The following is an 18,847-nucleotide window of genomic DNA, read 5'->3' as shown; positions in this document are numbered from 1 at the left end:
ACCATAAATGGAAAGGCATCTTGAAACAATTCTTGTATTTGGATTTGGAGAAAATACTGAATAGGTTGAGAAAAGTTAAGGGCTCTGAAAGCCAGAGGGAAGTCAAATATATGAAGTATGCAAAAGAAAATCACTTAAAGTATCTTGAGTAGGAAGTGATATTATGAACAGGGTTTAAGGAGAATGAGACACAGGTGTTTAGAAAGGCTGAGGAAAAGCAAGATTCTGGAGCAGCAACTCAGTCAAAACATCATAAAGATATGGATGAAGATAATGACTATGGCCCAAAGAGTGTGTCTCGGTAACAGTGTGGAAAAGAAGGAGAACAAGCAAACGTGCCTCCCGAGGTCCATGAGCAGGAATGTGAGAGCAAGATTCTACTGCTTAAAGAAACAGAGCAGAGATGACACCCCAAGAAGGGTCAGGAGCATAGTTATGTGAAGGTATTTCACAGGGAAATGGAGGTGGAGGATTGAAGAGACAGTGAGAGATCAGAAATGTAGATAAAGACTTACAAGACACCAGTTGGGAACTGCCATTATGAGAGTGAAACACCTTCTTTGAGATGTTCTGAGCAGGTACCCAGTATGTGAAATGGCAGGGCCAGGCTTACCCATGCCCGCATGCAGTAAAACAAAATACCTTATCTCATTATCCTCTTCATTCATCTGTATATTTTCAACTGCCCTTGTCAGATTGGGTTGTTTCTTCTGGAAAAAGAACAATGATATATATTGTAAAAACATCTGCTGAGTACAATATTTAAGAGGTAAGTGGTCCCTACTTTTATGCTTTCTTCAGCATGCAGGGTTTACAAATATTTTTACAGTATGAAATTATGAAAAACGCATGGCTTTATCAACTCAACATTTTTAGGATGTGAGAGATGAAAGAGTAAAAAAGAAACTGAAAGATTTAAACAGTAATCAAATTAAAAAGATATTTCAAAAAGCTGAGTTGCAATGGTTTATAGCAGATTAAAAAATTTTAGACAGGCTTCAACAGGAAGAGAACAAAGGAGTGAGAAATCCAAGATAGCAGATAATACAAATGACATTTCTGTCTAGCTTTAAGCACATCAAATGATTTTCAGCATATTTATTCCTTTTTATATTTAGTTCAGGCTATTAAAACCAGCTTGCATTTCTTTTTTTTTTTTTTCCCAACCTTTTTAAAAGATTGAAGTATACATTAGTTTCAGGTGTACAACAAAGTGATTCAGTTATACATATATATACACATATATTCTTTTTCAGATTCTTTTCCATTATAGGTTACTACAAGATATTGAATATAGTTCCCTATGCTATACAGTAGGTCCTTGTTTATCTGTATTATATAGTAGTATGTATATGCTAATCCCAACTCCTAATTTATCCTTCCCCTGCCTTCCCAGCTTGCATTTCTTAAGTGTGCACATTCTCAGCTAGAGAGGTTGTCTCCAAAGCATAATGAGAAATGGGGGAAACCTTTTTAAGACATACATTCTGTTGAGGCTATAAGGTAAGGTAGAATGTATCCTATCTTAATGTTTTCTTGGTAGGATCCTTTCTCAGGAAAGGGCAGTTTGTTTGTTCATGCTGTATTTATATAAATGATTAACTAATAAATATATAAAGTTCAGAAAGCTTTTGTTCAGGGGGGTGGAAAAAGAATAGCCACACTTACCTTCCAGTATAAGGCTCCAAAAGCAAACCCAATTATGAGAGAAAAGAATGCTGGCAATGCCATGGCTGCCCATTGTAGGTTGGAGTCATCAATGGAATTGGAGGCCTTCCCTGTAATTTAAACAGCACAGTGGTGAACACAGCACATCTGTACCAGAGGTTTTGCTCTTATGCTGTGTTGTTCCCAGCTGTTTCCATAATGTACTCTTGACCCATCTGTTTAGAATATTTAAAACATTGATTTTTCTGCTTGCAATACCAGTCCATGTAGTCTCCAAAAGATGTAAGTTGAGAAAAGAAAGAAACCCCTCAGACAGAAGAGCATTTGACTTGGTTGATATTGACACATACGGAACGCAGATGGCGTACACCTGCAAATGATGTATACTATCAAGCAAATCCTCCTTTTATGTCTATCTTCTAGGATGTTTTCACTTTCCAACTTTTCACATCTTGCCAAGACAATTTAAAGATGACATTTTGCATCCCAGATCAAAGTCTGTATGCATTAAGCTATGTTTGTCCTGCCTCAAATATTAAGTGACAATATGTACACTGCATTTAGGGTATTTTTAGGTACCTCATGTTTAGCATTACGGTGTTTCCCCATCACATCTTCATTTTGTATTTATTGGATGCCAGGTAGTACCCAGGACTGTGCTATGGACTAAAGGTTTGAATTTTCAGACTTTCTGCATTGGAAAACCTGAGACCATCAAACACTGAAGAATGGCTGGAGGCATCTGTGTCCGTGTACGCTGACGCTACATACTTAACTGAGCGAGAGAGGAGACATCAGAGATTAACCTGGGACATTCCCTTCACCCTGCTTTGCTCTTCCATGAGTAGCAGGATGATTCATGAATTAAACAAAACGTATCTCCCCCAAAGGTCTCTTACTCCCAACACAAAGCTTAACATTTTGACAGATTTTTCTCTATGTCCCCTTATGAGGAACAACTTAGTGGTTTCAGAACATTGACATACATGTCTACTTGTAAGAATTAAACTTTCAGTTTTCTTTTGAAGATGTAATAAATTTAGAAATGATACATTTTCAACAATCATAGGATCAAAATGTATACTCATCTAAGAGAAAGTGACTGTTTTTGGCTATGATATTTTGCAACAATTCCTGGGTTGCTGTATCAGTCTACAGTCACGTATTTAGTAGATAAAGTACCTGAAAAGTACATAGTATAAAAGAACCAAACCACTGTATGTGTATCAACATTTATGAGGGAAAATAAACTCATAGATTTAACCTGAGTGTTAAGAAATTTAATCTCATCTATTGTAGTGTGAACAGGAATTGCCCATTTCCCCACCATTTGTAAACTGGGAACAGGAAATTCCCTAATCCTATGTTTCCAAAGAATCTCTAATATGAGGAAGTTTGTGTGCTCACACAAGTATGTGTGTTGGGTGGTGTGATGAGTCATGAGCGACCCTTACACTTATGGGATGGGGGGTTTGAGTAAAGAAGTAAGATCCATTCATGTAACCACAAATCACTTCCTTGAGGCTAGACTAACAGATCTTCTGGCCCACCCCACATTTTATAGCCAGCTCCATGGGAGACAGGCTTTAGGCATCTTAAATTAAACCTCAACATGAATACTATCACCAAAATAAGCCTGAGTTATAAATGGGATTTGGTACAATTAAAGTGCTACCGTTATTACAGTAATACAGCTGTTGTGAGGATAACGTTGTATAAGATTATGTGTGCTGTCTGGGACTTAACTACCATTTATAAAAGAGTTTTCTATGAGGAAGTGGATTTGGAGTTACACACGAGTCCTACCATTTTAGGAATGTCTACACCACTATCTGTAAATAATCCGGCTCTTTGTGTTTGTACCCTAGTAGGATGCTTGAATTCTCCTTGATGGCCAGTCCACCATGGCCCACACTGTCTACTGGGATTGCTGGCATGTGATTATGATTTGACCAAGTGACCTCCTTGAGGGCCCCTGATCAATGTATACAGAGAGAACAAAGGAAGCTATTAACATTCTATCCCCAGACCCTCATAGAAATGTTGTGAGCTAGGATGATGCCATGGAGAACTCCATTATCTATGTTTGGGCTGCTAGATGCCCTGGAATCAAAGGAGCCAAACGCTCTGTTTGTCCTGTTCTACCCAAAAGCCAAATCTTGAGTTGCACCATTCAGGCCAGAGGAAAGACCAACCCACCAGCAAGAAGCAGAAGGAGCTTACTTCAGAGGGAGGCATTCTGGTTCTGCACGCAAAATCTTTCTCAGAAAGGAGGTCAGCCCCTGGGGGAAGTGTTCCAGATAAAGCCATTCTGGAGGAGAGACTAAAGAAAGCTCACCTTGCCCTACCAGGATACTGTGACTTCCCACCACTTTGAAAGTTCCACCCCTTGGACGATAGCCCTAAACAAAGTTATGGAATCTAACACACAGCAGCGGTTCTGCAGCAGAGGGAGGGCAAGGCCTGGAACAGACGGGAGGGGGAAGAACCACAGGAACTGAGCTTCACCCCCTAGAGAGGTCAGTGTCACCTTGCTTTTGTTATTTCTCTTGTTACTGTAAGTGGCTTCAAAGGCAGGCCTTGGGTTCTCTCCAGTGATACAGCCATCCCCCTTCCAGGAAGAGAAAACCGATGTTATCAGAAAAAGTTTGCTTATACTCCAGGGCATGACTCCGAATAGTTGCTACTGCTGTTATCCACCAGGGATCAATGAGATTTGAATTGTATGCCTCTGGGCTAATATGAAGGGTATTTGGGTCCAAAGCCCAAGATGGTAGCAAAGCTCTGCTTTTATGTAGATTGCCCCAGAAATCCTGTGGGGTGGGGGAGCTCATCTGGATAGGATTTGAGTAATCCAGAATTCCTGGGTGGTTTTCATATTAATTGCATCTCATTATCATGAAAGCGGTCCCCTGTCCAAAACTTGTGGAAACTGACTTGCATGGTTTGACTAATAATACTGGACATCTGTACAAACAGTTTTGCTGAACTCCTTTATAGTGTGAGTCTGCTTATGGGCACTGTGCCTGTGAATATGGCTCTCTTCTTGGTGCTTAGAAAACATGCAACTCCCCCTTGATTCAGATTCGAAGCTTGCCACAGGCTTGCCACGATTACTGACCCAGCCTCGATGCATCTAATTGTTCTAATAATTACTGATGAACCTGTACTACTTATATCAGGCTCCAAGAACATTTGCGCTAACTCATTTAAAATTCACAGAAAACTTACAGGGGAGATATTATCAACCTCCACTGGACTGAGGAATCCAGAGAGATTAAGTAACTTGCCCAAAGTCACACAGGGAGCCAAAGTCTAGAGCTGAGATATAAACCTAGGCAGTCTGACTCAAGACCGTGTTTCTAGAAGACGTGTAAGGTAACATTAAAGTAAGGGTTTTCTTCCCTATCATTTAAATATATTGTCTCCAAGGATCTCAAACTTAAACATTTAAAAAATATCCTTTTAGCTTAGTACTATGATGATATTACTATTACTTTGAAAACAAATCCCTTTGGATAATTTGTATGCTTTTATAATATCTTATAAGCTACAGAGAGGGCACTCACATCTCTGGATTACTCCATGTGCCTGGTCCTCAGGACAACATGGACACTTTTGGGGTCTTATCCCTGAAACACTAGCATGATTTCATCAATTTCCCTGACCCTCCTCCCCAGAAAGTCTTACCTCATTTGTGCTACAATTAAAAACATTTACATACTTCTATTATTATACATATTATAATATAAATGATATGTATTATTAAATACTATGAGTACTTTTTGTGTCTGGTTTTCTTACGAGAATGCACGTTTCGTAAGAGCTAGTTTTGGGCATGGGAATCTAAGTGCTGTCTTCATGAGTGATATCACCTGGCCAAAAGCTGCTCATTATGCAAGAAGCCATATTTTTTACAAAAAGGAAGAAAAAAGAAAGGAAGACAAAAAAGAAAGCTGGTCATTCACACTGCAATTTAAAAAGCACCTACAGACTCAGAAGGAACAGGGCTGAAGGAGTTTTATATTCAGTTGGTCTTTTAAAGTAAGTAGAAAAGGCTTTTGCTTCCAACTATGATGATAACAAATTAGCTTTCCCAATTTAACTCATTATTATACTAGACACATTATACAAGGGAACTGCTTTTAGACATCAGCCAACAGGCAGTACACGAGTGTAATCCCTGAGAGGGAAAACACGTGTGCTGAGGCCCACGAATGTCCTGATTTTCTGGCTGGGAGGCACCTTCAGACTGAAGTGTGAGAGACGGAGCCCAAGCAGGGCTCAGTGGTCTCACTGAGCTAGGGAGTCAGGAGGATGAAGTTCAGGGTTGCTCCCGGGGCTGGGTTCGTGAGGCAGGGTTATTTGCAGGAAAGGAGTGTGCAGAAGAGGAGCTCTAGCAGTCTCTGGAGGAGCCTCCCGAAGTCACTGGTGGAAAACTAAGCTGTACCCGCACAGGGAGAGACCTCACAAAACCCGGCACTAAACTGCCTGGGGGGCGATGACTTTAACAGAGACCCCAGCAGTCCATTCAGAGACAGAGGAGTCCTGACAGGCAAGAATGGAGAGGGTTTTCTAGGCACTCAAGAACTATCTCAGAAATTCCACGATTTAGAAATAAGGCTACTCACCCTCTTCCCTCTGATAAATCTTAAAAACAAGCCTGGGAAGGAGGACAAAGCTGATCTGCTATGCTAGTAACTGCCTGTCAGAACAAAACTCAGCAACAGTCTCCAAAGGAACGCTACGAAATCCAGGTATTCAGTGACATAATCTTCAAAATATCTAGCATATATTCAAAAAACACTAGCCATCTAAAGGGAAATAGGACCCATAATCAGAGAGGAAAAAAAAAAAGTTAATAGAAACCAAGCTGGGATGACCTATACATTGAAATTAGGAGATAAGAACTTTAGAGCAGCTATTATAACTATATCCAAGAGCCCAAAAAGCAAATGTTGTCATAATGAATATGCAGATGGAAAATCTCAGAAGGAAAATATAAAATATAAAAAGAATCAAATGGAAATTCTAGAACACAGAGCACACACTTAGAAATGAAAAATGCACTGGATCCAAACCCACAGAACGTACACCACTGAGCGTGAACCCCACATAAACTATGGACTTTGGGTGTTGGTGATGTGTCCATGCAGAGTCGTCAGCTGTAACAAATGCACCACTCTTGTGGGGGATGTTGATAATGGGAGGGGCTATGCACGTGTCGGGGCAGTGGATATGCAGAAAATCTGTGTACCTTCCCCTCAGTTTTGTTGTGAACCTTAAACTGCTCTAAAAAAGAGTCATAATAAAAATGTTTAATGGCAAAAGAAAATAATTACTGGAAAAGAAATTCAGCAGATTAGAGACTGGCAGAAAAGCCAGGGAACTTGAAAACAGGTAGATTGATATTATTCATTTTGAAAACTAGAAAGAAGAAAAGTTGAAAAAAAAATGACCAAAACCTCCATGATATGTGAGACTGATATTATCAAACTACCCAATACATGTGGAATTGGCATATGTGTGATATATATGTGTGTGTGATTCCTCTCAGTGGGAGATGAGAATTAAGAAAAAGTTATGGCCAAATTTTCCCAGAGTTCGAGGAAAATAAGCCTGCATATCCAGGAAGCTTGACAAGCAACAAGAAAACCATTCCTAGGCTCATCTTATTTAAAATCCTAAAAAGAACATTTTGAAAGGCAGAAGGGGGAAAATGACCTAGAACATAAAAAGAAAAACATAATGCAAATGCTGACTGCCTTTCTGTCAGAAACAATAGAAGCAAGAAGACGATGGAGTGACATCTTTAAAGAACTAAAAAAAAAATTTCCAGAATTCCATTTCTAGTAAAAAGTAGCTGCAATACTGAAGACAAAGATGTTTTTCAATTAAAAGGATAAAAACATTTTTTGTTGGCAGCAGATCTGTACTACAAGAAATGCTAAAGGAAGTTCTTCAGCCAGAAAGGAATTAACACTAGACAGAAACTTGGATTTACAAGAGGGAATGAGTAGTAACAAGAAATAATAAACATGTGGATAAATATAAAAGAATTTTTCTCTACTCTTACTTTCTTTAGAATACATTTGGTTTAAAGCAATAATTTTCAGATTGAAATGTGGGGTTTATAATCTACATATATATGTGGTGTATATATATATATATATATATATATATATATATATATATATACATACATACATACATAGATATATTGTAAATGTGTGTGTGTGTGTGTGTGTGTGTGTATGTGTGTATGTATATGTGTATATATATGACACACAGCACAAAAGATGGTTGTGGGCAAGTGGAACTATCCTGTTTCAAAGTTCTTATTTTTTTCTGAAGTGCTACAACATTAAGCAGAATGTTACAAGATGTATGTTGTAGTTCCTAAAGCAACCACAAAATAATGGCAAGAGGTGCTATTAAAAAGCCAACAGAGTAATTAAAATAGAAAACAAACAAACAAAAATCAATACAAAAGAGGGCTGGAAAGTAGGAACAGTGGATAAATAAAAACTGGGGCCAATAAAATGATAGACACACATCCAATCATACCCCAACAACTGTATTAAATACAAATGGATGAAACATTCTAAGGAAAAGACTAGGTAAAATAGCAAGGCGCAACTATATCCTGTCTCCTAGAGATGTACTTTTAAAATAAAGGCAATAGGTAAAAGCAAAATGATATGCATGAAAACAGTAAGCGTAAGAAAGGCTGGCTCTACTAATGTCAGATGAAATATACCTCAAGACAAGAGCGCTACCAGAGGTAATGAGGGATATTTCAGTAAGATATGAAGGTCAATTAATCAGGGAAGACATAATAATAATAAAACTATAAGCACATAATAATAGAGCTGCAAAATATATGAAGCAAAAATCTCAGAACAAAAAGGAGAAATAACCAAATCCACAATCAAAATGAAAGATTTTTAATGCCCTTGTCTCAGTAGGTGATAAAAAAAATTAGACAAAAAGTTTAGTAAGGATATAGAAGATCTGAAGAATACAATAAATCTCTTGGATCAAATTTAAGAATGCTAAACTCTATACTAGAATAATACTTATAAGCCTCAGCCAATTTCAGAAGTTTACAGTGTTTATTCTCTGACAGTAATGGAATTAATTTAAAAACCAATAACAAGATACCTAGAAAAACCACATATTTTTAGACAAAAAAGAACCCATTTTTATATTACCGATGAATCAAAGAAGAAATCACAAGGAGAGTTAAAAATATTTTGAAGAAATAATAATGGAAATACAACAGATCAAAAAAAAAAAATGTGGAATACCGCTAATGCTCCTTACAAGGAAATTTATACCTCTAACTGCTTATATTAGAAAAGAATGGTTTAGAATCAATGATCTATTTTTTTTCTACCTTAAGAATCTTAAGAAGCTAGAATAAGTTGAGCAAATTAAACCCTAAGTAGAAGTAGGGGAATAATAAAAATAGGATTAGAAATCAATGAAATACAAACAGAATTTAAGAAGCCAAAAATTGCTTCTTTGGAAAGATTAATAAAATTCATAGTTAGTAGGAAAGACCTTTAGTGCCTAACACACACAAAGCACCTTTTCAAAACTTTTCAGATCCAATGTGTTACATGATTCAGAATTTTAGGTTTTAGAATGTTTTGTCCTAGGAGTATCGTACATTACATAATATCCGCAATGAGGTCTGGGTAGCACCCTATAATCAAACATGTTAATATTTCTTAGTGAAATGCACAAATATTCACTTTTAGAAGGATAAAGACTATAAATAGCCTCATCACAATTCAGGTCAGGTTTTGGTGGCAAACATTCTAAAACAAATTGAATTTTAGAGGTTTTTCTTTTAATTTCTGAATTGTAGCATTGCTATTGTGGATTTAGATTAAATTGATTACTCCTTTTTACAGATAGGTGTTTGATGTTCTTGAACATGAGAGTACCCCATTACTAAGTCTTAAGGGATGACTTAGGTAAGGTCACAGGATGAAGTTTTTTCCTCTTACAGTTTCCATGAGACTAGAGTGTCAGAATATTTAGTAAATCCAATGACCACTATAGTAAACTTTGCCTGCATTTGAAAAGAGGACAATAGATGTCCATGAAACTGGATTCTTCACCAAGGAGGACAGAAATTTCGGAAAAAGAAGCATACTCTCCCCAACATATGATTTTGTAGTAAAATAACAAAATCACCAAATTTCCAAACACACAACAGTAAATACCAATATATACAAAACTGAAGATATCCTTGGAATTTTATACAACCAACATTTGTACTTTCCATTTTAAAATTCCATTTTTGTCTGGCAAATTCCATAGTGAGATATATTTTAAGTCAACAATGAAAATGACTTAAATCATATGTCTAAAAGCAATTTCATGTCTTATTTAAAATAATCTTAGCAGAGTATTTATTGCCCCAATTCTCTAAACATTATCTCTAGCTATAGGGAAACCCAATGGTACAAACCTAATATTTAATTCTCAGGAAGACCGTAACAGGAAGAATAGTAAGAGAACAGTATTTATAGTAATGATTGTAGAAATTTCCTTTAAAGCCCATGCAATACTCCTACAGATGCTAATTGGAGCCATGCATGCATTAAATCAGATATGTGTACTTACTATTACTGCTACTGCTGTCATTCCTAAGGGAGCTGGCTGCAACAGGGGGTAACATAAATGGTTTTGTGACACTGACTCTGGAATCTAAATAGAAAGCAATAATGTGTCAGTGTTGCATGGCGATTTACATAAATTACAGAGCCCTCAAAAGTGAAGTGCAATACCAGAGTACTTTCCAGGTCCACTTTCCAAATCTAGATTATCCAGATCCTATTTATTTCATACTGGGTCCTGCTATTCTATTTATTAAGAAATTCACCACAGTCACCTTATAGAACAAAGATACACTGCCTACACATGCTAAAAATGTAAGTAACACAAATTGTTGGTAACTGGTTGTTTTTTTCAAAAAAAAAAAAGGTAATGAAATTAAAAATTTTGTAGTATAGGAACAATGAGGGGGAAAGTCTGTACAGGGTAACTGGTGGACATCAGAATTCATGACTCAGAGTTAGACTCCTAAGGAAAAGATCTGAGAAGGGGACATTAAGAAGACTGGAGGTGAAAAATAATATAACTGTACATTATTAGCAAATATTAGACAAAAATAGGAGTGACTATGTCATATATTGTTTACTCATGCACAATCCTATAATTTGAAAATGATGAGTGTTTTGGCTTGGACACCACCAAATCTACAACTGTTCATTTCTTTCATGTCACTAATATTTGCTTTTATATCAGACATACACACATACATCTTTCTCTAGCTACACATATATTTGAGTCAGAGGTAGATTCTTACCTACACATGTAAGAGTCAAGCTTGCTTTTTACATTTATAATAGAAATGCTTATATATCTTACCTTTTTCAGGACTTAATGTTGAAGAAATCACACATTCACTAGTTTTAGATGCCGCCATCTCCAAATCCTTGAAGGCATCAATGGATCTATTAAAAATTCCAAAGAATTTTTCAGGAGTAAACAGCCTGGGTTCTGGGCTCTTAGATGATTTTTTTACATTCTGGAAGAAGAAAAAAACCAGGATTATATTTCTCAAATAATCTACAGATTTAACTGATGTCAAGGTAACAGGCTATAAATACATCCTTCAAAGATCCAAGTGAAACTAACATTTTTAGACAACCGTTTTAACATACATAATTCAAACTGGTACTTCAGGGTAGGTGATCCCATCCAGTTCAGTCTGGGGCTCAACTCCAGATAAAAGGAAGAGGGTGGTGGTGGGGGGTGAGTAAGGTGAATACAATGTCATAACAATGAAATAATCCTAACAACAAATTACAGACACTGTTCTTTAGAGATGCTCATTAAAATTATTATTCCTCATTAAAAAAAAAATACCCCTCCATAACACGTGCTCCAAATAATTACCAAGAATTAAGAAGTATAATACTGGCAGAAACACTGAACAGAAGGATCTCTTTCTGGTGGAATGGCATAAATTGGCATATTTGATATTACCTAGTAAAATTGGACATGTGCCCATCCTGTGACCCAGAAATCCCACTCCTAGGTAAATACCCTGGGAAGGGAAGCTCATGCACAAATGCACTGGGAAGCACATAAAAAAGTTCTTACATCAATCAACAGGAGATTGGTTTAATAACTGGGGTATACTGAATCAGTGGAATGCACTATTAAAAAAATTATCTACAGCTATATGCATCAATGTGGATATATCTTATAAACATAATGGTGAGTGAAAGAAGCAAGTCACAAAAGAATAAAAAATTTTCCATTAAGTCTCTAAAACAAATCAAAGCTATATTTTAGGAATTCAGAAATACAGGATTATCTATAAAGAAAAGTAGGTAATAATAAGCGTTAACACCTATGTAGCACTTAACTAGGCACTACTCTGAGTGAGTAATGTATAGTAACTCAAGATTAACTTAAAACAACTGCGAAGTACCACCTGGGATGAATCTCCTGGGTTCCAGCCAAAGTGCCATGATTAGTAAACGTATGTTCTTCAGTAACTGGAATCCTCTTCCTGACATTGCCGTTTACTGAACACCTAACTCACCTTTCAGGCCCCAGTGGGTATGTTTTTTCCTCCATGACACCTTGTCTGATATCCCCTGCTTTTTGTGACCTCTACTTCTTACCAATGCCATTAGCACACTAGTTGTACTAATATGATATAAAAAAGATGTTAACTCTAAGATGTCATTGATTGTAAGATACATTCTGATTCAGAACTTAGAAAGTAAAGCAGTAGAAGTGATGAAATACAGTGATTAGGTTATTGGCATGATGAGAATTCTGAGACTGGCGAGCACAAGTAGAACTGATGCTGGGTCTTAAAGGGTAACTGGCATTTGGATGGGGAGAGAGTATTTGAGTATTCCTGCACAGAATCATGTTTAAAACCTTAGGTTTAAAATTCTAGGATGCCTGTAGGTTAAACCTTGGCTTGTGAACTCTATGCCAAAGTAGGTGTCCTAAGACCTATTTTATTATAAGCTATAGTATATAAAATAATAAAAATACTTCTTAACACTTACTTTGCCAGGTTCAGGGCTAAAGTACTCGTCACGAATCATCTAATGTCAACTCTGTGCGACGAAGCCTCTCATTGTACCCATTTTAGGCACAAAGAAAGTGAGCATAGAGGGGTTAAGCTGATAAAGCTAATCACTGATGCAGCCAGGATTTGAACTCCAACACCTCATTCTTAACCTCCAGGGATACACTGCCTCTTCAATATGCTTAGGACCCAAAGCACTGCCATGCCCATATTCTGACGGTGGTGACAACGAATCATCAAGTGACTTGAAGATGTTAAAATATACTTCATTACTGTAATGTAATTACTGTGGATAAGAGGTCAAGTGTAAGTGTTCATTCTAGACAATTTTCATTTAAAGGTAAATTAACATTTGTACCTAATAGGCAGGTGATGGTACCATTACTCACCTGTGAAATATAGATCAAGTCAAGGTTGTCTTTACATTGTACTGCAAATAAATTTTATTTTTATATCAAGTGACAACATTTAATTGTCTCAGTGGATATTTCAGTACAGTGGTATAACTACAGACACTTATTTTCTGTGCTCATCTTAAAACATTTTTAAATTAAAAATTGATAAATTAAAAATCTCAGAAATACACTTCCTCCACCCCTGCCACCACCAATCAGCACAGGTTTTAGAGAATAGTAAAAAGTAATGCCAATGAATACAAGGTTACCTCAAATGAGTGTTCTTCCATGCACTCCACAAGGTCATCGACTATTTTCACAAGTTTGTCTATGATGGAATAATTACTCAAGCCTTCAGAAATATTTGAAAACTTGTCCAGAAGATCAGTCAAGCTGACTGACAACTGTGCCACCATCTCGCTTATCCAACAGTGACTAGGCTGCAAGAAATTGAAAGAAAGGCAGATAAAGCGTCTATTTTAAGTACAGTAAATTTGGAGCATCCTTCAAAGCCATCAATGTTTCAGTCATTGACTGCTGGACAAAGGATTTCCCTATATCAGAACAGGTCAGTTCTTCTGTTTTGTTTAACTCATATCTAACATCTCTTTCAAAATGTACAAATGCATAAAGATCAGAGGAAAGTGTTGATGGTAAAGATTTTGCTCTCCATGGAAATAAAATTAAGACAAGGTAGAACCCTTGACAAGGTTCAGATACTAATGAATTTAATTCTACTGAAGAATATTTATTGTTTACTCACGATGTTCTTAAAAGAACTTTGGGCCCAGAGGAAATTACAGAAAAAAATTATTGTGGGAGAGAGTCCTGGCCCCCAAGGAACTTCTGGTCTTTTGGTAAACTGGAATATAAATCAGTAGATTAATAATAGCTTATTTTTTAAAGACCTTGATAGATTTTAAGGCTTCTTCATAGATGAATCCATGTGAGTGTTTAAAAAAGAAAAAAAGCCCTGGCAGAATGTAGTCTGAGAAGCACTTTTGCCTTAGTGGCAGGACCAGCTACAAAATTTGTGAGGCCAGGGACAAAAGGGAAATTTATTGTTGAAAAACTTGTTCAAAAAAAAAAAAAAAAACCAATGAAGAGTTTCAAGACCGTGACAGCAGAGCATAAAATCAAGCATAGAAGCCCACTCATGAAGCCAGCCCTGCACACTGCTTAGAAGCTTTAGACTTGGAGTCAGGCACAACTGGGCTCAATTCTGGCTGAGAGGCTCCAGGCAAGCAACATAAATTCTCTGAACCTCATTCTACTTCTCTATAGAACGGGAATAGTGAAACAAGGTAGTTGTGAGGAGATAATGTACATCATTTGAATAAAAGTTCCATGAAGGCATTACTTTTATAAAATCTTGTTCCCTGTGGTGTCCTCTAGGGTCTAGAACAGTGTCTGTGATATGGGAGTTGCTGAGAAACTAATTGCTGAACTGATGTAGGAGCGAATAAAAAGTGAATGAGAAAAAACGCTCCGTAACAGGACTCCACATTTTCTGTAAAGGGCTGGATGGGTAACATTTTAGGCTTTGCATGCCAAGAGGCAAAAATCAAGGATGTTGTGTAGGTCCACTTATATAAGAGAAAATGAATTTCCACAAATTTTGATTACAGAGTTTAAAATGTAATAATAATATTTGAATATGGTTTCTTTGGGGTAATAATTGAATTTAATTTCTTTTTTAGTACAGGTTTACCAATAAGAAGAATCAAATTCTTTATTTTCGGTCAACATTTTGCTTGAGTTGGGGTGTAAAGTATTCTCTATCATCAAATACTATAAATGTTCATTTGTTAAATCACAAACTCAGAGAGGGGAGGGTATAGCTCAGTGGTAGAGGGTGTGCTTAGCATGCACGAGATCCTGGGTTCCATCCCCAGTACTTCCATTAAATAAACAAACAAACAGACCTATTTACACCCCCCCCAATAAACAAACATAAAAAAAGACTAGTTGTTTAAAAAAAACACACACATACACAAATTCAGCTGGCTGGCCATACAAAATCAGGCAGCAGACTGGATCTGGCCTACAGAGGATAGTTTGCTGATCTCTGCTATAGACGGCTGTGGATCAATAAAGGTTTAGATTAGGGGGTAGATACAGCTCAGTTGTAGAGTGCATGCTTAGCATACAGGGGTCCTGGGTTCAATCCCCAGTACCTTTATTAAATCAATCAATCAAATTACCACCACCCCCCCCAAATTAAAGGTTTAGATTATTAGGAAAAGCTTCTTAGTATAATGAATAGAATTTAGAATGAATTTTAATTTTTTAAAAAATTAATGTGACATTACTTAAAATATAATAATTGGTCACAAATTCACATATTTGATACACTATAACATTATCTTTTCTTTTATAAAGATCTTTTAAGTGGAGGTTCTGATTTATTTTTTTAACTCCGTTAAAATGTTACAGTGAGAAGAATAATTATCAGGGACAGCTAAAACGGTCTTGGGCTTATTAAGATCCTAAATAGTTTACTATAAATCATATTGTAATAAAAATATAATCAGATAAAGTAACTGATGCCATGTAGAACAAGTCAAACCACTAAACTTTATTTCTCTACTTACCAACAGAATCTCTCTCTCTGGGGGAAGGTAAGGTAATTTATGCATTCTAAATTATACAAGAGGGGCATTTTATATTCATTTAACAGAACAGTTTTCATAATTATGATTTCAGCCAAAAAGGAAACTCGTTTATTTACAGATAGGTAAGCTGAATTTTCTGGAAGCATTAAATGTCACTCAAAACTTTTAGGGAGTGTTGGCTCTGGCTTCAGATAAGTAAAATAAACAAACCTCTAAAGGGGAATTAGTTCAATTAGGCCATTTCATTCAACTCATCAACCAATATCTCAAAGACTATGTGTTTCCAAAATATAATCAGAATAAACTCTTTGTTCTGTTAAATCAACGCTTATCTCAAGCACATGCAAGTTCATATTTGCATCATTAACAAGTCTCTTTACAAGCTGTCAGTCTTTCTTTTGGGGCTGAATTGCTCTCCAAGTTTCCCTCCATTTAGGCCATGATAATTCCCTTCAGAATTCCCTTCAGACAGACAGACAGCCCTATCAGCAAAAGGCAGATTCCTAGGATATGGGAAACAGCACATTCTGTAAATACTCTCTTAATAGTTTTTATGTGGTAGAACAGCCTTTACCAATTAGTTTATTCCATTGAAGTTGTGCAGATTTTTTCATGGCAAACAGATCCCATGTATTAATCTTTTCAAACTCTTGTCCTTGCTCTACTTTGTGAATAAGCTTGCTTGTCCTCTCAGATCTTCTGATGTGTAGGAACCAAAATCAAATTCCCCTGTTACTCCTTTTGTTTCTGTGGTCTTTGCCGTAAATGAACAGGTTCCTCTGTGTGTGTGTGTGTGTGTGTGTGTGTGTGTGTGTGTGTGTGTGTGTGTGTGTGTGTGTGTGTGTGTGTGTGTTTAAAGTAGAAAAGATTGTTTATATGTTTCTTATATTTAAACTGGGAACTCTGGGTGCTTACTGCCACTTCTGTTTATCTCTGTTTTCAACTGAACGCTGTGTTTATATTCTGTATACAAGTTCTTATTTAGCTATGACTACACCCCTCCTTGGCCACCCACCCTTGTTTTCACATACCTAATCAACAGTCCAAACAATCAACTTTTCCAGTAATATTTTCAACCCTCAACCTGTAATTCCTGCAGTTAAATCATGGAAATACCACAATTTAATCCCAGCCCAATATCTGCCCTTACAAAGCTATGAAAAATTCATTGATATTTGCTATAAACTTCCAGACTACACTGCTGAAAGGTTTTTCCTGAAAGTCTTATAACTATCTTTTATTCATTATTCATTCTTGCTACAATTTTCTTGGAAGAGACTATACAATCAATTCAAAGTTCTTTCTTTCCATTAATTTGTTTAAACAGTTATCTTTTAGCTTTTTAAGATTATTAGATTTATTAAAGATAAAGCTGAGGTAAACAATATTAAATATCAGCCAGTTCTAACTTGTCTGCCTGCAATAAAGGAAACCAGTTTTGACTAGAACATCAAGCAATTTCACATTTTCTTTTTAATTAAATAGTCAATGATTTGCAGAGAGAACAAAACACAGTGAACTAAATATTTCATCTGTGAGACGATAGGTCTTTTTTGTTTTCAGCTCTTCCAAGATTCTGATTAGAAAATGGATAATTAGAAGTTGTGAAGTTCACAAATTGTAATTTTTCCTTTTACCTTAATAACAGGCATTATCATCACTCTTTTATCTTTCAGAGACCATTTTAAACAAATAGTTTTATATAAATGTTAACTCACAACATACATTAGAAGAATGTAAGATATAAATAATGTTCTCTATTTCACTAGAAGAATGTGAAGGATTAGGACAGTTGATAAAGCCACACAGGATGTCAAAGAGGTGATGTAAACAGTACCTGTCAAATTCCTGAAGTACATGTAATTTAATGTTTTATTCACCCATATACATACGAAAAGAAATATAGTCCTTGCTTTGAAAGGGAAAACTTGTCTGGATTTTCCTTAACTCCACTCTCACAATTTCTTACCTTCTCTCTTGGTAGCCTCTATCTTATATTTTCTGGGTTAATTATAGCAGTTCTGTTTAGGACTACTGGAACAACAAATGCTTTCTACTCACATACTATATAAGAATACTACATATTTCTATTCATATACTATATATATATAGAGAGAGAGAGAGAGAGAACATGTGTCATTACAGAATGCTTACTAAATCAATGATACTGAATCAATGTCCTTGGCCTGCTAGCATGGCACTATCATAGAAGATTTGGTTAAAAACCTATGAATTCTAAGGAATTTTAAATTACCATGAGCACGAAATTAATGATTTAACTAAACAAATAAACGATATAAAAGCTACCATAATTAAAAGCAGTCTAAACATAACTAGAAAGATGATGGCTTCTGAAGACCAACAATGAAAATTCACATATTCACATGAGAACTTAAAATAGACTATATATGAATTTCACAAGATGTGAGCTGTAATACCTCTGCAGTCCCAGAAATGGGACTGGTTGAAACAAAAACACCCTGGGGACCTGCTAAGTCTGGCCTGCTTTCTCTTCTCCATCCCCTGCTTCATTCAAGAAACTGTTCTGGATTTATTAGTTGAGAGCATTTGACATATTATCCTGTATCAGTCTTAGAAGAAGAGAATCTCCAAGAGCAGTCACCAGAAGCTTTTTGGAATTAGAAGCTGAAAGTGGATAAAACATACTGTAACATTTTTTCATGGATGTACTTGGCACTACTTTTCCATTTGGTAGCTATTCCTAGAGAGACACCTGTCTGCTTCCTTAGTGGGCCTACTGTAGGTATCCACGCTGTGAGAGAGTTCTCGACAGATGAGTTGGGGTAAAATATCCATTAGGGATTCTGAGGGAGCAAAGCCCTGGCTCAAAAACTATCAGACTTCTGAGGAATATTCACAAAGGAGTATTCACCCCATGTTCTAATCCAACTAGTCTAATTACCAGCATTACTGCCCAGTTTGATTGTTTTTGTTTTGTTTTTTTTTAATGTGTGTCAAACCTCAGTCTTACCAGAATGAGAAGTATGAATGGCCAAGGCACAAAGGATTCC

At 36.4% G+C, this 18,847-nt stretch overlaps 1 protein-coding gene across 4 annotated transcripts in view; it reads right to left on the bottom strand.

Annotated features, from left to right (window-relative positions):
- Nucleotides 1-18,847, bottom strand: part of KITLG (KIT ligand) — an 83,528-nt gene that overhangs the window by 12,517 nt on the left and 52,164 nt on the right. For 3 of the 4 annotated variants that reach the window (XM_032493649.1, XM_032493648.1, XM_032493647.1), the window contains exons 4-8: nt 13,470-13,640; nt 11,116-11,275; nt 10,309-10,392; nt 1,669-1,778; nt 643-710 (exon numbers count right to left, since the gene is read on the bottom strand). In XM_032493649.1, the coding sequence (XP_032349540.1) occupies nt 643-710; nt 1,669-1,778; nt 10,309-10,392; nt 11,116-11,275; nt 13,470-13,640 (593 nt within the window). The remainder of the gene's footprint in view (nt 1-642; nt 711-1,668; nt 1,779-10,308; nt 10,393-11,115; nt 11,276-13,469; nt 13,641-18,847) is intronic. The other variant, XM_032493650.1, reaches the window with a different exon arrangement.

The sequence above is a fragment of the Camelus ferus genome, chromosome 12, assembly GCF_009834535.1.
Source record: "Camelus ferus isolate YT-003-E chromosome 12, BCGSAC_Cfer_1.0, whole genome shotgun sequence".
NCBI classification, from domain to species: Eukaryota; Metazoa; Chordata; class Mammalia; order Artiodactyla; family Camelidae; genus Camelus; species Camelus ferus.
Note: the sequence above shows the minus strand (reverse complement) of the source record. Positions and strands in the feature narration are given on the sequence as shown.